Raw genomic sequence first — 23746 nt, 5'->3', positions numbered from 1 at the left:
TACATTGCACGTTGACTATGCTCGTTATATGTTTATTCTTCATACTCATTTAGTTTTTTATTTGTATAATATTAAAGTATAAATTCTTATTTAAATTGAGTGGTTAAATTATATTACACTTTATATATACAGTAAATATTTTTTGATTCTATGTCAACACACCGATTCATACAATTTTTATTATACGTTAATTGCTTTCATTTTCTTTTTTAAGAAAAAACCAAATTGATTTATAAAAATCATCATATAGCTTCTATTATACGGTTTATAATTAATGTACATATTTTGTTAATAACTTTCACTGTAATCTCTTATAGTAAATAAATATACGTTAATAATAGAATAAAAAACAATCTAATAAATCAAATTAAATATTTATAAATAATAATAAATTTTTATTTTTATTTTATTTTTTTAGCCAATCAAAATCATGAAAGCATTTTAAAAAATTATTAATAAAATTTTATTCTTTAATAGAAATAGGATTTGAATTATATACTAAATTAATATAAATAATTAAATTCGAAATGTTTAAAAATAATACTTTTTTTTATCTTATTTTTTGGCTAATCAAATTAGAGTGCAATTTTTAATTTAAAAAAAATATAATCATACCCTTTTTAAATCAAATCTGAATTATCTAGATATATTTATTTAAAATAAATTAAAAAAATGTAAAAATTTTCAAATGCCTTATTTATATATATTATTTAAAATAATAATGTTGAAGCTAAATTATAAATTATAACAATAATAAATTATTAAAAATTATTAAATTAATTTACATAATAATATAATGAAATAAAATATAATTAGACACAATAAGATAATAATAGTAAAAATTTAAAGTTTTGAAATGCTTAATTATCTATATTTATTTATCTATTAAAAGAGTCAAAAAAATGTCCAATCAAATTATAGAAATATTATATATATTCTTAGGTTAAAATTTTTTAATTGGTTAAAACTAATGTTATTTTAGGATATCTTAAATTTTACAAGGACAATATCAGCAATCTCATTATCTCCCTTCATTCCCACTTTTATATATAGTATAGATATAGATTAATTCCTCTGAGTTCTTTAAAAGATTAAAGATGTACCGTTATTGAAAAAAAAAAGTTTTTATGGAATCCATTTTGTGATTTTTGGAACTTGGACTCCATATTTTGGATTTGGGCTAATGGATTTGTTGGGGCACAATTAATATTGTTTTATGTAAATAATTAATTAATTAAAAAGAAAAAGATAAAGAAGACATGCTGTAATTGAGCAAAGCATGGCAGTCCTCAAGCGGTTGTTCACTTACAAAAGGTTGGAGATCAAAGGAGCTAATGATGTGGACTTGTGTTGGTGGATCCTTCTGGTAACTATCTATGGAACCTATAAAAAGAGTAACGGAATAACGTAGAACCCCAACCAAATTCTCCAATGAATTTAACTAAACAAACCAAACTCTCCGACGAGTTAATCAATTTAATTTTCAAAATATTGTCTTTATTTTTTCTAAGCATTGTTCATTTACATTTCTTGTAATCATAGTTTCATTTCAATACAAGTAATCAATTCCCTTTACATTTCAAGCAATCAAAATTCCATTTAATTTACAAGCAATCCAAGTTCTCTCTTTATAAATTTATCTGCCTAATTTATTTTAATTGCACAACTGATAAAGTATATACCGTGGATCCAACTCATATTCTAGAAATAAGATCAAATGCGCTTTAATTTTTAGTTAGTGTACTTCACACACCTGACATGCTCGCAATTCTCCGTTCAAGTTGTCAACCGGTGGATTCGTTGTTTTTTCCCCCTAAAAGAACCAATAATTTTCTTTTCTCTTCTTTGTTACCATAATAAGAGCAAGTCAGAATCTTAGTTTGATTTCGTTCAGCTTTGACATGAGAGATTCATATTAATATGATTCTAATATGTTTTTAGTAATTTTTAAGTGATAAATCATAATAGGGAAAGAATAAAGTATATATGTAAGCGATAAGTTGAAGGGCAACAAATGAAATTACACCTAATATGCATTAGAAGATTAAAAAATGTCATTCTCTTTTTATTCCTCCTCTGATGGATTTGAGCTTCGACTTTGTTAACTAAAAAAATTGAATGTTGATTTTCCTGTTGAAAGTTTTAAAGTTTGTAAGGAAAAATATAGGAGCCCTATATGTGATTGTTCGTTGTAAAGGTTATCATGGTCTGTTGGGCCTTTGTTTATCAAGAGTTTTTAGGGATAGGTTTGATAAACAGACCTGAGCCTATTTGGTCCAAAAAAAAGGAGAATAGGATAAGAAAAGTTTAGGAGGGGAAAAAGAAAAGATAAGGGGGACTTGAGACAAATATAAAAAAAATTAGGAGATTGGAAAAGAAAGGGTGGTTAAAAGTGGGACTTGAATGTTGTTAAGCAATTCATTTTATTTGTATAGATTCATTATAATATTTATTTCCCCTATTTATAGAGTCCTAAGAGTGATCTCCAAGCAAAATGCTCCTTCTAAAAAATCTATTCAAAAACCCAAAAATACCTTAAATATATGTAATTTTTACAATTCATGGGTTTTAGGCCCAAATGTAATTGCCACAACTATGGCAAAGAGGGCCATTGGAGGAGGAATGACATAGAGTATCTTGCAACCTTGAAGTCAAAGCTTAGTGAAGCTTCTATTTCATATATATTTATAATTGAGATTCATCTTTCTGCTTTTAATTCTAGTTCTTAGTTATTGGATGCTAGATGTGGATTTCACATTTGTAATAATGTGCAAGAACTAAGAAAAAATAGAACATTAAGCAAAGGAGATATGGACATATGAGTTGTCAATAGAGTAAAGGTCGCTGCATCAACTTAGAAATATATTACCTATCTTAGTCTTTCGGCTTAGTATTAGAACTTAAAAATTGTTATTTTATTCCAATACTTTGTAAAAATATTAGAACTTAGTAATTGTTATTTTATTTCAGTACTTCGTAAAAATATTTTTTTTCTTATTTAGCTCTAAGTGTTAGATTCAAATATGTTATTGAGGGCAATACTTGCTCTTTTTATAATATTAATGTTCATTCTATATCGGGTATTTATACAACTAGTTTGTATGATTTCGTTTGAAAGGCTCATACTCGGTATAAATACTAAGAAATATAAAATAGATAATGAAAATTTATTTTATCTTTTGCATTGTAAACTTGGTCCTATCAATGAATGAAAATCACTAAGATACATAAAGTGGGATATTTTGATTATTTTGATTATGAATCACATGAAACTTCTAAAATTTGTTTAATTGGTAAAATGATAAGATCACCCTTTATTGAAAAAGGTAAAAGGTCAAAAGAGTTACTAGGGATAATAAATTCATATATATGTGGGCCAATAACTATCCATTCCATAGGTGGATATTCATATTTCATTACATCCATTGATGACTAATCAAGATATAGTTATGTGTATTTAATAAATACAAATTTGAATCTCATTTTGAAAAGTTCAAAGAGTTTATAATAGAAGTAGAGAAACATACTAGAAAAAGCATTAAAGCGCTTTAATATGATTAGGGAGGAGAATACTTAAGCCAAGAGTTTCAAGATTATCTAACATAATGGAGTGTCAGATGTGAGAAATGGTATCCTATTTACATATGGTGCAACCAATGATAAGCCTTGCAGACTTACTACTCTCCTTTTAGGCATTATGTCCTACAAAAGCGATTTACCTTCTAAATAGAGTTCCATGAAGAGACTCCATACAAGATGTGAACTAATAAAAGACCTTTATTGTCACACATAAAGATTTGGAGATGTGACACTTATGTGAAATGTATGACATCTAATAAGCTTGTATTAGATAGAAAAAACTTATTATTCATCTTCCTTTCTGTATACAAATCACCTCTCTTATAAGACATTATCTAGTCTATACATGGTAAGAATCTATACAATTATTACAATTAATGAAATATATTTTCTGCCTAATTATCTCCTGATTTTGTGCCTAATCTGTCTTGCTAACACTCCCCCTCAAGTTGAGTAGAGGGATCACCAATACCCAACTTGCATAATATTGAGTTGAATGTCCGTCTAGTTACTGCTTTTGTTAAAATATCTGCTAGCTGGTCCTCTAATCTAATAAAAGGGAGATCAATTATACCTCTTTCAACCTTCTCCTTAATAAAATGTCTGTCCACCTCAACGTGCTTGGTTCTATCATGTTGTACCGGATTTTCAGAGATGCTTATTGCTGCCTTATTATCACATTTTAACTGGCACGAAAGTCGGGGCGCGAACCCTATTTCTGTCATCAGTTTCTTAATCCATAATATCTCAGCTAGTCCTTTTGCAATTCCCCGAAATTCTGCTTCGGCACTAGACAAAGCCACAACCTTCTGCTTCTTGCTCCTCCAAGTCACCAAATTTCCTCCGACTAAGGTAAAATACCCTGAAGTTAATCTTCTGTCAACAGGGTTTCCTGCCCAATCTGCATCAGTATAGCCTTCAATGTTTAGGTGGCCATTTCGTTTGAACAAAATTCCCTTTCCCGGTGTTCCCTTCAAATATCGTATAATTCTCAATACTGCTTCCATATGATCCACTTGCGGTCTATGCATGAATTGAATCACAACTCCTACCGCATAGGCTATATCTGGTCTAGTATGTGAAAGATAAATTAGCTTTCCAACCAAATGCTGATATCTCTCTCGGTCAGCCAACGCCGCTTCCTCTACTATCTGAAGACCATGGTTCACTATCATTGGAGTATCCACAGGCTTACAATCCACTAAGCCTGTTTCAGCTAATAAGTCCAGGACGTACTTTTTCTGAGAAATAAACACTCCTTCATTTGATCTCAACACTTCAATGCTGAGGAAGTACTTCAGTCCTCCTAGATCTTTCATCTTAAATTCTGTGAATAGATTTCTCCTAAGCTGCATAATCTCTTCTGTGTCGCTTCCAGTTATTATCATGTCCACTACAAAAAAAAACGTCATTTTGCGACCGAAAAATCAGTCGCTAAATTCACTTAGCGACCGATCTGCGATCGAAAGAGATCGGTCGCAAAATGGCTAGTCGCAAAAAATTTCTGCGACCGATGATGTCATCGACTACTAATTTGCGACCGATTATATCGGTCGCAAATTTGAATAAGCGATCGCAATTTTTGGTCGTGGTTTAATTGAAAATTCAGTCGCAAATTCGGTCGCAGACAAATCTGTCGCAATTTTTTTAAATCGGTCGCAAAGTGTTAATTTAAAATTTTAATTTTTGGTATGAAATCGATCGCAAAATTGGAAAAAAAATTAAATATTATTATGAAACCAAAATTTTTCCGCACCTGTGAAAATTGACATATATACATATATATCACACACGCAATTCAAGAACAATATAAAAATGTAATTTTTATTGTACTAAACAAATTAAAATATCAAAATACAAATGAAAAACTAAAAAGGTCCAAAATCAAATATATGCTGCTGCTTATTTGCAGGATCTGATGTCGGATTGCCGGGAGGAGTACCTGCTGGATGTGATGTAGTGCCAGGAAGGGTGACCAAGGTATCGTCTGCAGCATCGGGATCAGGAGCCGGTAGTGGCTGCTGCTGAGACGTCGAAACATGTTGGTCTGTAGCAGGCGCAGGATCAGGGGAAGAAGTACCAGCACAGGGCTCACCAGACAGCCGCATCACATGCGCTCTAAGCTCTGCAATCTGTCTCTGCTGATCAGCAAGTTGAGCCCGTATATCATCAGTATAGTGCTCGTCAGTGTGCTCGGGTTGTGGTGCTGCGCTGGCTGTAGAAGCGTGAGCTGCTGAGCCGCAGTAAAACTGTGATGCCTGAGACCCGATGCCGTATACCTTCCTCTTCTTCTCGCCCCCTACAGTCTCGAGATAAAGCGCTACCTCGTCAATTCTTGACTCAGCTTCGGATTCATCGGTCTGAGAAGTAACAATACGCTCCCGAGCTGTAGTATAGTTCTCCTGAAAACAAAAAATTAATTAATCAATGCAATTGCAAGTTTTATTATATTGAACTTTGTACATCTTCGCAACGAGTAGAGGGTAAATGTAAATATTATTCATTGTTACTTACATTGACGCTCAGCGCACGTCTGTCGACAAACGTATTACGATCGTGGTCCTTCGTGTGAGTGTATGTAAACACCTCAATCGGTGTGGGTTCACGACCTAATTCTTTAGCCCGTAATGAATTTTTATGCATGATATATTAATATATATAGTGTCCTTTCATTAAACATCAGTTTCTTGTAAAGGGACTAGTTCACTTACTAATAATCGAGCTGTCTCTATAGCAAATATAGATCCGCCTGTGTGTCGAGAAGGTCCTGCTCCATCACTGCCAGTCTCACTGCGCCTGTTTTGTGCAAATATCTCTCGTTTTCTCTTGAATGCAGGATCCTCCCAAGCCTTTTGCCAGCTCTCCCATATCTCCTGAGACGCGCATTGCTGCTTCTTACCGCTTTTTCTCATCCTATAGGTGAAGTCAGCATATCGATCGGCGCATATCTTCTCCCAGGCTACTTTCAGCATAGCTGTAATGGCCTTGTCCCATATGAAATGTTTCTGCAAAAAATGAAATATAGCGTTTCAACACTAAGGATGTATCTTGAATTGTAAACATTGAATGATGATATAACTTAAACCAAAGAGTACCTGAAACTCCTCCCAATAAAAGTCTCTTGCCTCTTGTGGTACGGCATCCCATGTGTATCCTTCTTTATGCAGCTGGAGCTTGATTATCCTCAAAATTTGCCTCGCTGCTCGAGAAGATGGATATATGCTGAAAAAAAAATAGAAGTGAAATGTAATTACACGAAAGCATCACAATCTGAACAAAATATGCGTGCGGAAAAATTGAATAAGTATTTACTGTCCCGCTACCAAACTGAGGGTGATACGTGGATCTGATGAAGCTGCAAAAGAAGTGACAAATGTTATAAATTTTTAGATAATTAATATATAATTAAAATGACAGTTATGACATTTATGATTACCTTGCACAGTAGGTGACTGTGCAGCTGGTGGAGTTTGTACTGGTCCAAAAACGGGGGTAGAAGAGGAAGGAGCAGAAGGCTATGATGGCTGCAGTACTGGACGCTGAGTAGAAGATGAAGCCCCAGACGTACCTGAAGAAGGATGTGATGGCGGCAGTACTGGTCGCTGGGCAGATGACGAAGGCCCAGACGTACCTGAAGAAGGATGTGATGGCGGCAGTACTGGTCGCTGAGCAGATGACGAAGCCCCAGACGTACCTGAAGAAGGATGTGATGGCGGCAGTACTGGTCGCTGAGCAGATGACGAAGCCCCAGACGTACCTGAAGAAGGATGAGGGATCGACCCTCCTCGTCCACAGGCACTGCATCCAGGGCCACGACCTCCACACGAACCACTGCCGGACGCGTCAGAATCAAACGCTCTACCTCCAGCCATCTGTACTGCAGATATCAAAACCTAGAAAAAATGAATTTATACAATTATATGAATTGTAGAACATGTGGTAAATATGAGTAAAGAAAGTTAATACCATTGAAATTCTTCATTAATAATATTAATTAGATATACATTTATCAATTTGTAACAGTAAAACTGCTCTAAGTTTTAAGTGTCTTCAATATCATCTGCTTCCTCCTCCTCTTCATCACCTTCCTCTTCTTCATATTCATCTTCTGAGGTACCCATGATGATTTGATCTTCTTCCTCTTCATCATCTGATGCTCCTATTTCAACATAAGATCGGCTTTCATCATCCAATCTATTTGTTAAATCTTCAACAACTTGCATCGGTTGTGTTTCAATCCTAACTTCTTGAAATGGCTCCGATACTGCGAGTGAAGCAGAATGTTTGGTTTCAAGTGCATGAACAACTGATCTAGCCTTGATTTTACACACTGCCATCTAATCGCATCGATCTCGTTTAAACGATGGATATGGGACATAGTACACCTGTGCAGCTTGCATTGCCAACACAAAAGGTTCATATTTTGTATATCTTCTTCTTTGATTAATATCTACCAGATTATACTTAGGATGAACCTTGGTGCCAATGTTTGGCGTAGGATCAAACCATTCACATTTGAATAAGATTGTACACTTCATTGGTAGACCTGGATATTCTAACTCCAAAACCTCAACCAATTTCCCATAAAAATCGTTTGACACATTACTGTAGTTTGATCCCTTTATGCACACACAGCTGTTCATTGTCTCTCTGCTTCTCCCATAACCCTCAGTGTGAAACTTGTAACCGTTTACAAAATAGCCAGATCCGTAATAAATTTGTTACGAATATTGATTCCCGAGTTTCGAGCCTATGGCAAACAAAATATGACATGAGTGAGATTTAATAAACGTACATTCCATGTTGTGTACATTGAAAGTAACTTACATAATATTTGAACCATTCTGCAAATTCGGTGTCCAGCTTTGCATCAACTGCAGTATCAGTCAAATTAGGATTCTGAAGCCGCAAAAGATTGATATATTTCCTAATTATCAACGAACCAAATTAGCATAAATATGATTTAACAACCGTTTACAAAGTTTAGACTGTTTGCATTATTTATACTTACTGTACATATGGTGTGATCTCTTCGCAATTCAATAAAATATAGGTTTGAGCCACTTGTATCTTTGCATCAGTTAATCGTCTTTTTTTTTTTATTTACCAATCGTACGCCCAGGATAGGTGAAAATTTTTAGATTTCCTTCAAACTCAGATTGTACGTGATCTCCTCCGTCATCATTACGTGGCACTCTCCGATGCTTGGTGAAAACATGTTGGTCAAAGTAGTGTGAACAGAATGTGGAAGCTTCTTCCACCAAATATGCATTGCAAATGGATCCCTCGACCTTTGCCTTATTGCGCACATTCTTTTTAATTTTCTACAGGTGTCTGTGATTGTACAATGCCGATATATAAGTATAAGTTCAAATAAATGATGTAATCATTAGAATGAGATGTTAGTGAATCACCTCTCAAATGGATACATCCATCGATATTGTACCGATCCTGCTAAACGACATTCATATGGCAAATGAACCGGCAGATGTTCCATAGAATCAAAGAAGCCGGGTGGAAAAATTCGCTCCAACTTGCACATCACAACTGGGATTTCTCGCGCTAATTGGTCCATATCATCGCATCGGATAACAGTCATCATCAATTCCTTGAAAAAAAGACTCAATTCTGTCATTGCTTCCCAAATTTTTCCTGGTAATAATTCCCGGAATGCCACAGGGATCAATCTTTGCATGAAAACATGGCAGTCATGGCTTTTCATGCCAAACAATCTGTACTTCCTCATGTCCACACATCTACCCATATTTGAACAATAGCCATCTGGAAACCTTAATGATCGTAACCATTCACACAATAATTGCCTTTGGGGTTTATCTAAACAATAACATGACTTCGAAAACTTACCAGTAAGTACAGATTGCTCGAGTTCTGGTCGACGACAAATTTCCTTCATGTCTGCTCTCGCTTTTGCATTATCCTTGGTTTTCCCTTCAATGTTCATGACAATGTTGAACAGATTTTCAAACACATTTTTTTCTATGTGCATGACATCAAGGTTATGACGGATAAGAAGTGAACTCCAGTATAGCAAATCCCAAAAGATGCTTCGCTTTTTCCACCCGCTATTCCTGTCAATTATTTTATTTACCTCATCTGCACCCAACTCTGTAACTTTCATAAGCCCTAGATCTTCAATTTCTTGTAATATTTCTGCTCCAGACTTCACAGGTGGAGGGGGTTCAATAATAGTCATGTTCTTTCTAAAGCATTGTCGATTTCTCCTCCAAGGGTGAGATTCTGGTAAGAATTTGCGATGACAATCAAACCAACATTGTTTACCTCCATTCTTTAGTATAAATGCATTAGTGTTTTCCATGCAATGAGGACAAGCCAATTTGCCAGCCGTACTCCACCCAGATAACATTCCAAATGCTGGAAAATCACTGATGGTCCAAAGCAAAGCAGCTCACATTATGAAATTCTGATTGGTCGAAATATCGAATGTTTCAACCCCATATTCCCATAAATAATTAAGTTTGGCAATCAAAGGCTGCAGAAACACATCAATTTTATGTTTTGGATTAGTAGGCCCAAGAACAATAACACAAAAAAACATATATTCATCTTTCATACACATTGATGGTGGTAGATTATATGGTGTCACAATGACAGGCCATGATGAATATTGTTGTCCTGATTGGCCAAACAGCTGAAACCCATCAGTACAAAGCCCCAATCTCACATTTCTCATTTCAGCAGCAAACACAGGATGAATGTTATCAAAATGTTTCCACGCTTCAGAGTCTGACGGATGAGCATTATACCATCATCATATTCATGCAAAGCATGCCATGTCACGTGTTCAGCTGTCGTCTTAGATGCATATAACCTTTGAAGGCGAGGAACAAGAGGGAAATAATACATCTTCTTGAAAGCCTTCTCTCTTCGTACTCTACCAGTCCCTTGACCCCGCCGTTGATATCTTGGAAGATTACAAAACTTGCATTCTCTGAATTCTGAGTCAACACCCCAGAATATCATACAATTATTACGACAGCAATCAATCTTTTCTACCGATAGTCCCAATCCCCGAACTAATTTTTTTGTCCGATAAAAATTATCAACCATTGAATGGCATTCAGGCAACATTTCCTTTGCTAACTGCACAAAATCATCGTAACACCTTTTTGAAAAATGGTGCTCCGCTTTCATGTGTAGTAATCGTGCAACAACAGACAGAACTGAATGATTCTTGAATCCAGGCCACAGTTCACTGTTACCTGCACTTAGCATGTCAAACAATTGTTGTGCTGCTACATTTGGCGATTCCTCCATATTATCCTAATCACATTGTACTCTACTCGCATCGATTACCATATCATTGCATTGATTACCATACAGAAATTGATAAGGCTGAACTTCTAAACTTACCGGAATGGAGTGGCCTGACCCACTGGCAACTCGAGCTTCACCATGATGTATCCATTCGTAATAATTTTCCACGAACCCATTTTTGCACAAATGAAGTTTCACTGTATCGATGTCTAAGAAGGCTCGATTTCGACACTTCTTGTGATTACATGGACACCTCAACTTATTACCATCCATAAAACTGGGATTACCAACTGCAAACTGTATAAACGCCTCCAATCCTTGCAGGAACTCTTGTCTTAATATCCCATTGACCTCGAACCTCCAGTACATCCAATCTCGATTATTTCGCATTTTTTTTACCTAATTAACAATCTGTTTATGAAGGGTAAATTATATGTAATTGCATTAGTTTAAACCATCCTTAAAACATGCCACTAATGTAATGTTCAATTTACGCTTATAACTAACTAAGGTTATTTCTATAATAAGGGTACCTATATATAAATGTAAAATCACTAAGTTCATTTATTCACTAAGTTCAGTTATTACCTTTACCCTAATAAAGGTAAGTGTACGATTTCACATATTGAATTTTTTTGAAAAAAATTCGGCAGCACTTCGGCACAACTCAATAAAATCTCAAATATAAAAACACTTCAATAAACACTCATATATCATACCAACATTCTCCAAAAGCAAAATGGCCACTACTAGGCCTCCAACCAAACCAAACGCATCATTCATTAAAAAAATTTTAATTTTTATGAATAATAACAACAATAATAAAAAAAATGCATTATTTCATAATTATAAAAAAAGAATAATTTCAATTACATGTATCATAACATAATTATTATTAAAAAAAATTCAAACTATCATGTTTATGTCTTATTTGAAAATTAAAATTACATATAAATTAATATTATCATTTTTTTTATTTATTACTATGTAGTTATAATATTTTGTTATCATATATATATAAATATATATATATGTTAATTTATACAAGAATAGAAATGCATTATAGGAACAATAATCCAAATTGAATTTTGGCAATATCCAAATTAAAAATTCATTTTGTTCCAAAAAGTTCAAAAATAAAAGAATGATATTTGATTAGATCAGTAGTAAAAATGAGATTTTTAGATTTTAAGCCCCTTATTATTATTAGGTGTTTGGATATGTATTCTTCAATGGTATCAGTTAGTATTACATTCATTTATTAGATATGTATTTGGGTATTAGATTTATTTTAAAGTTTTAATTAATTAATATATTACATTTATTTATGCGATTTTTATTTCCATTCAAAATTTTTTTTAATTTGGTTAGATTTAAATGCATTTCATAACATTAGATTATATTCGATTTTCTTATGACACATGGTAAAAGTGAGATTTTTAAGCTTATTACTATTAGGTATGGTGTATTTTGATATGTTTTTTTTTTTTTCTATTGAAAGTTGCTAATATATTAATTATTTTAATCGGGGTTATTATTATAATAATTGAGTATGAGTAAATTTACAATGGGATAATGATTTTTACATATTTTTACAAAGTAAAATTCCTTGCCCTTACTTGTTTTTACAATTTAATTTATGATTTCTTACGTTTAATTTTGCATATAATTATTTTAATTTATATTTACTCTAATAAATTTTATTTTTTACACTATTAATGAATTATTATTTTTATGTATTGTTCCCACTAATTAAAATTTTTAGATCCGCTGGACAATTATTATTAGCATTTAACCATTTGTTAGCAGATTAATTGAAGTCTGTATTTTCTATAATTGATTTAAACCGTTTTGGAATAAAAACTGGACCAAACCGATTGCATTTTTTGGTTCAATCTGGTTCAATTACCAGAATATCCAATCTCTTTTTTTCACCTTAATATTTACCAAAATCTGACAATCTAAGTTAAAATTAAAAGGATAGTTGCTGCAAATGACAATGTATGCCTTCAGTTAGGTTCAATTAATCATTTTTTTTCTAAATCGAACCAAATTGAAAAACTAAAATTTTCTTCAAATTAAAAAAAAAATGTATCGAAACCAAAGACTGAAAAATCAAACTATATCGATTCAGTGCAGTTTTTTCATTTTTTTTTTCCAAGTTTACTTACCCTAAATTTAGGTTCAAACAAAGTATTTATAGACATATTTGAATACACTCTCATATTTGAATACCAGTATAAACATTAACCACTCAATAAGATAAATAATTAAAATAATTTTTTTAAACTTAGGCAAATATTAGCCGCTAGAAAATATAACCAGCAAACAAATATATATACAAATAATTATGCCCAAATACACATAAATCGCAAATAAAAAAAATAAAAAAAAATGAAAAAAAAATCGAAAAATTACAAAATACCTCAAAATATGTCCAAGAAGACGGGTGGAGTGACCAGAGGGGCTAGAACGGCGTCAGGAGGGGCGGCAGCAGCGTCAGGCGGGCTGGAGCGGCCTGCGAACAGAGGAGAGGAGAGGAGGAGAGGAGAAGAAAGAAAGAAGAAGAAAGAAGAAGGAGGGCGTCTGGAGTTTAAAGCCCTAAAAATTGCGACCGACCAGTCGGTTGCAAATCGGTCGCCATTTTTAAACCTGCGACGTCATTTTACATGGCAGTCCATTTGCGACTAAATTAGTCGATCGCAAACATTCGGTATCAAATCCGTCGCACATCGGTCGGAAAAATTATTCCAAATTTTGAACCGTGAAATTTTGCGACTGAATAACCTTAGTCGCACATCGGTCGCCAAATCGGTCTCAAATCCATCGCATATGAGTCACAAACTGAGAAACAAGATCGCGGAAATTTTTAGCGCTAAAATTTGCGACGGTTTTTTCTTCTATAGTAAATCTGTCACAAATTTGCGACCGATATCTGTTGGTCGCAAAAATCGATCGCAAATTAGCATTTTTTTTGTAGTGGTCATCCACGTATATTATCAGGCAGGTTCCCCGTTTCTTGAGAAACAATGTATGATCTGAGTTGCTTTGTCTGTACCCATATCGCTTCATGGCCATTGTGAACCTTCCGAACCTAGCCCGTGGAGATTGTTTTAGCCCATATAATGCTTTCTTCAAACGACATACTTCATTTTCCTGAAAATTATCCGTAAATCCTAGTGGGGGCTCCATGTACACTTCCTCCTTTAGATCACCATGAAGGAATGCGTTCTTCACATCAAATTGGCGTAGCGGCCAATCCTGATTAGTTGCTACAGAAAATAGAACTCTGATTGTATCAATCTTAGCCACTGGTGAAAAAGTCTCTGAGTAGTCAATTCCATACGTTTGTGTATATCCTTTTGCTACCAATCGAGCCTTATACCTCTCCACTGTTCCATTAGCCTTGTGTTTTATCGTAAAGACCCATTTGCAGCCCACCGGACGTTTTCCTAAAGGAAGTGACACTTTTCCCAAGTTCCATTTTTTTCAAGCGTATCCATTTTCGCCTCCATTGCCAGTCGCCACTCCCTTTTCTGCTGGGCCTCTTGTACTGTTCTCGGGATCTGTTCTGTATAGAGTGTTGTAGTGAACACTCTTGCCACTTTGGAGAGACTTCCCCTAACCATATTTCCCATTGGATACCTTGATGCTCGAGGAATATATTCTAGTGAATACCGTTTCGGAGGCACACCTCGATTACTTCTGGGTGGTAGAATGTATCCCCCTGTCTCTTCAGCTGCTGTCTCAAAAACTAAGTTGTCATGATCAGAATCACTCATAGTGGAAATATGTTCAGATTCTATTTGAGTTTGTGGATCATTTACCTCTTGTTGGACATCAGACGGAGGAGCATCACTGGTCGGTGCATCTGGCTCATTGGTTTGTCCTATATTATCAAAAGTTGGCTTAGTGGTCCTACTTACTTGCTCTTTTGGGATAGTATCTGGGACAGTATCTAGCAAAGCAGAACCATGTAACCAACCTAGGTGGTCACTGCTATTATTCTCCCCCTGACTACTAGGTTGGCTAGAATAGTAAAACTCAGACTCTATGAAATCACAATCCATGGTGACATAGATGTGACGAGTGATAGGATTATAAAATCGATACCCTTTTTTATTAAAAGCATAACCTACAAAAACACATTTGATGGCACAAGGATCTAATTTTGAGCATTCTATCTTCGGAATATGGATAAAAACAAAGCATCTAAAAATGTGTGGTGGTAGGGTCAAAGGAGAGGGAATATCTGTATGTGTGGCTAAGGTTTGAAGGGGTGTACTTAGATTAAGGATTTTAGTGGGCAAGCGGTTAAGAAGATAAGTGGCGATTGCAATAGCCTCAGGCCAAAAAGTTTTAAGGACTTTTGATTCAAGCATCAAAGCTCATGTCATTTCTAGGATAATACAGTTCTTACGTTCTGCAACACCATTTTGTTAGGGGGTATTTGGGCAAGTGGTTTGATGAACTAACCCATTCTTTCGGAAAAAGGTTTTTATGGTCTGGTTGATGTATTCACCACCATTATCTGATCTTAGAATCTGAATTTTACGATTAAACTGGGTTTGAACCATATTGTAAAAATCAACAAACTTATCCGACACTTCAAAATTATGTTTTAAGAAATAGACCCAAGTCATACGAGTACAATCATCAATAAATAGCACAAAATATTGAAATCGACCATTATTGGAATGTGGGGCAGGACCCCACACATCAGAATGTACTAAAGAAAACACAGAGTTGACCCGAGTATTGCTCAGGGGAATGACACACGATGACTTTTTGCCAAAATACATGTCTCACAAGGAATATGAGGATCAATATTTTTAAATAATGCAGGAAATAAAAGCTGAAGATAACTAGAGGATGGGTGACCTAAACGACGATGCCATAACCAAATCTGTCGGTCAACTGTCCCGCGAGTTAGCATGGTAGTTCCTTGGTGAGCCACCTCATTAACATAGTACAGACCATCGCGCTCAGTGCCACACCCAATTATCTCCTGCGTATGAATGTCCTACAAAAGGCAAAAATTCGGGTATAGTAAGACCACACAATTGAGTTCATTAGTAACATGACTAACAGACAGTAGTTTATAGGACAATGATGGAACATAGAGGCAATTGGATAATTTTAGTTTTGGAGAAATTTCAATGGACCCTGCTCCTTTGACTACTGACAAACCCCCATTCGCAGTCTGGATATGAGTTTTCTGGGACAAGGACGATTTAATTATATCCTTTGGGTCATGGGTCATAGTATCTGTTGCCGCACAATCAAGTATCCAATCAGTCATTTTTTCCATATTGTGATTCACTGTAAAGGCTTTGGGTGGTTTTTGGGCTTTGGGAATATTCTGGGGGTCAAAGTTTAATTTTTTAGAAATTTGAGGGCCCATTTCATTGTTTCTCAAGTCCCAAGGACTGTTCTGTTTTCCACTAAAAATATAAGGATTAATCTGTAAATTACCAATATCATTTGGGTTGATAAACAAAGGGTTTGAGAAATTCTCAAACCCGTTACCTCTTTGCGCCGTCTGGTTCAGGTTGGTGGCTGTTGCCCCTAAGCCGAGCGCCACAAACCCCTGTTGCCCATTACCTTCCTTGCCAGTTCCTACCTCAGAGCTGCCTCTGCTGCTGTTAGTGACCTCCGAGATGCCCACAGCGGTAGCAGCCTTACCGTTGGTGGATTTATTTTCGGTCGAGTGTTTGTGGTTGTCTTCCCACCACTCCGGGTAGCCGACAAGCTTGAAACATGTCTCTTTGGTGTGCTTTTGCATCCCACAGTGTGTGCAATACAGTTTCGATTTGTCAATCCGTTCTCGAGAGGATGAGCTCACTAGTTTTTCGGCCTATTCTAACCGTAATTTCTGCCCTCTCAATGTCGGACCACTGGATCCGTGTCCCTTTGTCGCGAATCCAGCTCCTATACCTGATGATGATAAATCGCCGTCACTCTCCTTTGCCCCATTCAGAATGCTTGATCTGGCTGCCTCTCGCCGGACAGTAGCATAAGCGGCTTCTACTGAGGGTAAGGGTTCTTCTTTTAGAATATATCATTTAATAGTATCATAACGAGCATCAAGGCCAGGTAGAAATTGAAAGAGACGAGTCTCCTGTCTCAGTCGGGCAAAAGTAGCTATGTCAGCGGCAGCCGTCATGGGGTTTGGCTGCCATCAATCTATTTCTCTCCAAAACCCCTGCATTACACTGTAAAAATTTTCAAGTGTCAAGGTACCTTGTTGCTGCCGATTTGCTTTTGTGTGTAGGTCAAATATTTGTAGTGTGTCGCTTCCACTGCCGTATGTGACAGCAAGAGCATCCCATAACTCTTTCGCTGTTGGATACTCAGCAAAGTTGTTGATCAAATCAGGCTCAATGTTTTGTATAATCTATGAAAGAACGTTTAAATCATGCTGCTCCCAGTTGTAATAGGTTGGATCATCGATTGTTGGGGGTGGTGGATTCCCGGTGATGTGGGATGTCCGTCCACGTCCTCCGATGGCTACCCTTATTAGCCTAGCCCATAGAGGATAATTTTGTTTATTCAGTTTGATATTCAGTGTTAAATTCATACTATCTGTCTGTGGTTGAGTTTGGGTTGGATTGATGCTGTTTCTGATAATTGTGGCTATCTGTTTTGATAGGTCATCGGAGCTTTGAGAGGTTTCTGACATTGTGGGAATTTCTGACGTTTCTGGGTTGATACTATTCATAGCTGTTTGGTAAGGTTTTGATAGGTGATGAGCTGATTTAGTTTTTCAGAATCGTAACTTTGCTCTGATACCATATTAGATAGAAAAAACTTATTATTCATCTTCCTTTCTGTATACAAATCACCTCTCTTATATGACATTATCTAGTCTATACATGGTAAGAATCTATACAATTATTACAATTAATGAAATATATTTTCTGTCTAATTATCTCCTGATTTTGTGCCTAATATGTCTTGCTAACAGCTTGGAGTTAAATTAGAAAAATGCAAGTTTGTGGGATATCTAAAAGAAACTGCTGGATATGTATTTCTACCATCCTATTGAGAAAAAAAGATGTTTATCTCAAAACATGCTACCTTTCTAGAAAAGAATTTGTCCTTAAAGGAATTAGTGAGAGTAAGGTAGAACTTAAAGAAGTTTAAGAACCACAAATTAACATCCAAATGGAACAAGGGCTAGGACTGTAGCATTAGATGCATAGCCTGAAGCTCAAGTAGCACAACTTTCAGATAAATCTGTTAGGATGCATCAAGCTCCAAAGAGGTAAGAACTTCTTATGGAAGTTGGTAATGATGCATTGCTCATGCTTGATGAGCTTCGAAATTATTAGGAAGCAATGTCCGACATTAATTCCACAAAATGGCTTGAGGCTATGAAATCTAAAATGGATTTCATGTAGACTAACCAGGTATAGATCTTGGTTGATCTACATGAAGGGATAAAACTCACTAGGTGTACAAATATACAAAACTAGATTGGTTGCCAAAGGTTACAGATAAAGGTAAGATGTTGACTTTAATGAAACCTTCTCACTAATAGCTATGCTTAAATCCATAAGGATTTTGCTTGTAATGGTTGTCTAGTATGATTATGAGATTTAACAAATGGATGTCAAAATTGCATTCCTAATGGGAACTTACTTGAGGATGTGTACATGACAGAACCTGAAGGTTTTGAGTCTAAAGAATTTGCCAATAAAGTATGCAAGCTACAAAAGTTATGGACTTAAGTAAGCATGGCGCAGTTAGAACATCTGTTTTGATGAAATTATTAAACAATTTGATTTTATCAAAAAAATAGGATGAACCTTTTGTATATAAAAATGTAACTGGGAGCAGAATTGTGTCTCTTATTTTATATGTAGATGACATTATTAATAGGAAATGATATATCATTTCTCCAATCTATAAAGATTTGGTTGTCTAATAACCTTTCCATGAAGGACATGCAAGAAGTAGCTCATATATTGGGAATTAAGATCTATAAAGATAGATCTAAAAGGTTGCTAGGTTTATCTCGATCAATATATACAGACAAAGTTCTTAAACGATTTAGCATGAAGGAATCCAAAAGAGAATACATGTCTATGTCATATGGAGTACGTCTATCAAGAGACATGTTTTCTAAAACACAAATTGAGATATAGGATGGAAAGAGTTCCATATTCCTTTACAATAGGATCTATAATGTATCTTATGCTTTGAACATAATGAGTAGATACCAATCTAACCTAGGAGAGGGATATTGGGCAACATTACAAAAGCATTCTTAAGTACTTGCAAAGAACTAAGAATGTCTTTCTGCTCTATGGAGATGCTGAACTAAAATTTCAAAGATCTTCATATGCTAGTTTCCAGTCAAATGATAGCAAATCATAATTTGGATACATCTTTTATTCCAAATGGTGGTGATGTGAGTTGGAAGAGTTCCAAGTAAGAAATGATTGCATATTCTACAACTAAGGTTGAGTACATCTCTGCGTCTGAGGTGGCGAAAGTGGTAGTTTGGACAAAAAAGTTTACATCTGAACTAAGTGTCGTTCCTAGCATTAGTGAACCAGTAACCCTGTACTATGACAACAATGGAGCTATTGCACAAGCAAAGAAATGCAGATCTCATCGACGATCCAAACACGTATTTAGATAGTTCCATCTTATCAGAGAGACCGTTGAAAAGAAAGATGTGAAGAGCGAGTACTCACTGAATAGAATCTTATAAGTCCTCTCATCAAAGCATTTCAGTAGAAACATGATCTCCATATGAAGGCTTATATATTGCATTAAATAAATGGGTGATTGGAATGTTAGTTGGAGATTGTTAATATATTGCATTAAATAAATGGGTGATTGGCATGTTAGTTGGAGATTGTTAATGTATATGCCCTACAACTAATCAGATAGTTTCACATGGACATCATATTTTTCATGTGTTTTATATTTTATTTAATTAAGCATTATTTATCTCTAATATTCAATTAAAGAATCTCGAGTAAAAAAAAAAAAATCCATGGGGACAATGTTACTTTACAAAAGAAATTATAACATGGTTATAACTATAAGATTCTTATTATATTAAACTAATGTTCCTAAATATTCCTAGTCCCTGCTATACCAATATTAGACGATGATCAGTGCCGTTGAGATCGGTATATACTATATTCTTTGCCTTGTGAAAGGAAGTAACTGTTCTCATAAGCTTAAGTATAGGAGATAACCAAAAGAAATATGTCGGTGGTTGTTGTAAGAAAAAGTTCATTGAACTGACCCATACGCTTATTCTATATGGAGGATTACCTAAGACTCAAGTAGTGGATGTTGTGTAAGGGAACCTTCCACTTGAGATCTTTAAGTTATCTTATTTAGGGACTACTGTGTTTCGATCCTTCTACATATTACTCTATATGTGGATAACAAATGAGAAAGAATTGGATATGATAGAAACTCTATTAAGTGCTTGAGTGATCAAAATGGGATTCACCACCCTAGATAAATTAGGGAAAATATTCTACTTGTTCTCTACTAATATTGATCATGAAATCCTTACATAATGTAGAATGAAATTAGTAAATTGGATTTGGAATCTCATCCAAAGGATCAATAGCTATTACTAAGAGAACTAATATGATTTAACATAGCATACATGCTTTATGCTTGAAGAGATATTAATTATACCGAGAGACCATTCATTGAAAGGTTAAGTCAAACCACTATAGACTATTCAAATATGTGGATAACCTTAACATGTTGCTAGACATTGCTCTTTACCTTCAATGTAAATTAAACTAATTACATTTGTTGTCAATATATTTGGACTCTAACGGGTCACACACATAAGGATTGGTATGAGAAATTAAAAATGAGAAGTTAAATCAAGTTGGACTTGATTATAAATAAATTTCAAGAGATTAAGAGTAAAATTGTAATTTCACAAGAACTATAATATTGACCTCAAATATTAAGTACGGACTATATATAAATGTTTCTAAAATTTATTGGATTTAAAAATAAGATATTTTAAATCTTGGTGAACTAATTATAATTTGTTTATTTAATTGATTAAATTAGTAAATTATAACTAGGGTTGCATTATACCTAGTGTGTCCCTCATATGTAGTCCCTTATGTGGATTGTAGACCAGACTTTTGATATCCACCAAAAAATAAGAGATTATATTTTGAGCTAGCACTCAAAATACTTCCTACTTCTCAAATTCGTGCATATATTATTAGAGACCACATGATTGTTCAGTTTTTGATAATCCAACTGAGAGCAACAAGTTTCTAATTTCTACTTGCGAAAGATTTTCACAATAAATATTATTCTAAACTAATTGTCTGTTTATTTAATTAGTTAAATGTGATCCCGTTGATTAAAAAAATTTATTGCTTTGTGTTTTGTTCCATACAAAACCAATATAACGATGAATTGATAACGATGACTATTGGTGATCAATCGATTAACATAATATCTATGTATAATATTATAATAAATTTGTCATTGTTCAGAAAATGTTTTCTTTTTTAAAATAAAATGTATGGTTACCAAACTCTCAGGAAATTGGTTTGAGAAAGTTGGATTCCTATATTTGACTGGTACTTTGTAAGGAAAATTAACTTTCTAAATATGTGAGCCCTATTCATATTTTTCTATATGGATAATTACTATTTAGTCCCTAATTTTAATCAAATATACTCATCCTCATTTTTTATCAAAATACATTTACATCCTTAACTTTTACCCATCCAACTATTTAGTCCATTCGTCAATTTTGATCGATTTTACAGTTAAATTGTCAAGAAAAGACGAATACCTTAATAAAAACTATATAAACTATGCCCATAAATTCCATGACAGAGAAAGTTCATTGATAAAAAAAAACACTCAAATAAAATAATTGCAAAACAAAATCAGAAATCAATATTAAAAATAATATTATTATTTTTAAGAGTTTTTTCTTAAAGGATTTTTAAGAGTTTAATGTTCACTTAAATCTCAACATAAAAATATTAAGATTTCATTTTCAAAATAATGTTGGTTAAAATCTGTTAAAAAAAAAAAAAAAAAAATTAAGAATAAACACCTTTTCCTTTAGACTTCAGATGATGAGTTTTTGGATCGAGTTAAGGATTAAATTTGTTATTTTTGTAGTCTACACAAAAATGGAGAAAACAATATCAGGTTAAAAGGATGAAAATGGAAGGAGCAATGAGAGTTTTGAACCAACGCCATGACTATCTCAAGCCACGAACTCCAAGCTGTAGTGCAAAAGTCCTTTATTCAACACACAACCTCAACAAATTCCTTGCAATCTAGCATCAAACCAGTACCTTTTCCTTAAAATTTGCCACAAAATTAGTAAATCCACGAAAATGGTTCAGACAAGAAAATAACAAAATCCAGATTGAACCCTAATTGAACCCTCTTACCCCTAATTGAAAATTTACAGTGGTGACCAATAATACTAGTCGTGAAGATTTTCCAAGAAGTAATCAACTTGACAGACTCCTGAAATAATTCGGTGAATAAGAATGAACATGCCATCGATTTGGTTTAAATTTTTTATTAAAATTACAACCAAACCAAATATAAAAATTCAAGAATAATTTCTCGTATTCCAATTTGTAAATCCACTTGTGCAAATTAGCTTCGCCTTGTCCTCAACTGCATAGCCACAAATTTTGATTTCAAAGTGGGCCCAAGGTGTAAGGTCACCACAAGCCTTGTGATGTTCAAAACTAGCTAGAAGAACAAAAATTTGCCAATAGGAGTGAAGCAATCTCACCTTATCCAAACTCCAACCACAACCTTCATCATCCACATCACTCCTTATCATCATCATTCATCTTTCTTAAACAACATAAACAAGTTAATTACATTCCATTTTTGTTTTAAGAAAATTTTTGCAGAAATGGCAGCCATGAACTCTAGTGTTTTGGCATCCAACTATGTAATCTCCGGCACTGGATCATCTGAGCTCAGCTCAAAGCTAGCTTCAATGCCTGCAACTGTATCCCCAGCTGTTTCTGGTCCTAAGTTACCTGTGATCAGATCCCAACAAGCTAAAGCTTTTGATTCTAAAACTGAAGGAAGAAGAGGTGCTATGCTTTGTCTTGCAGCCACCCTTTTCACCTCTGTAGCCGCTGCTTCTTCTGCCAATGCCGGAGTCATTGAGGACTACCTTGAAAAGAGCAAAGCTAACAAGGTCTGTTTGTTTTCATTTTCCCTTTGTGAATAAGTTATATTCTTCTTAGAAAATACATCAAGAATTAAATAGATTCATGTTAAATAATTTGTTTCTGTTGTCGTTTTTGATTGTTATAGGAATTGAACGACAAAAAGAGGTTAGCCACGAGTGGTGCAAACTTTGCAAGAGCATACACAGTAGAATTCGGCTCATGCAAGTTCCCTGAAAACTTCACAGGCTGCCAAGATCTTGCAAAGCAAAAGGTACAACTAAATCATGCACAATAATCTTTTAGAGGATTAGTAAAATGTTTATATTAATCAATATGTTATGCTGTGGTATTTTGCAGAAAGTGCCATTTATCTCTGATGATTTGGCCTTGGAGTGTGAGGGAAAGGATAAATACAAGTGTGGTTCCAATGTTTTCTGGAAATGGTGAAAAGGGCAAGGTTGTCTATTTAATTTTCCCCTTCTCCAACTTGTATCTAGTCCGTGCAAGAACTAAAAATTGAACTCTACGATTCTGGTCTTTCTACTTATGATTTTCTTTGTTTCTTTCTTGATCCTTGCTCGACATATAGACTGCAATAGTGTTTTAGAGTGAACTAACAGAGAAATTAGTTAATGCACCATGATGCTTCCCCTGTTTTAGGATTTCTTACTGGAAATTAATATAAAAATATG

At 34.5% G+C, this 23746-nt stretch overlaps 1 protein-coding gene across 1 annotated transcript; it reads left to right on the top strand.

Moving 5' to 3' along the window:
- The first annotated feature begins 22661 nt into the window (after positions 1 to 22661).
- Positions 22662 to 23601, top strand: PSAN (photosystem I reaction center subunit PSI-N, chloroplast, putative / PSI-N, putative (PSAN)). The gene is made up of 3 exons (XM_012211177.3): positions 22662 to 23080; positions 23200 to 23325; positions 23412 to 23601. Exons 1-3 carry the CDS (start codon positions 22787 to 22789, stop codon positions 23499 to 23501), a joined length of 510 nt encoding a protein of 169 aa, XP_012066567.1. The 5' UTR covers positions 22662 to 22786; the 3' UTR covers positions 23502 to 23601.
- Positions 23602 to 23746: the final 145 nt, after the last annotated feature.

Source organism: Jatropha curcas, chromosome 3 (assembly GCF_041381405.1).
Source record: "Jatropha curcas cultivar XTBG-Jc1 chromosome 3, XTBG_Jcur_1.0, whole genome shotgun sequence".
NCBI classification, from domain to species: domain Eukaryota; kingdom Viridiplantae; phylum Streptophyta; class Magnoliopsida; order Malpighiales; family Euphorbiaceae; genus Jatropha; species Jatropha curcas.
Note: the sequence above shows the minus strand (reverse complement) of the source record. Positions and strands in the feature narration are given on the sequence as shown.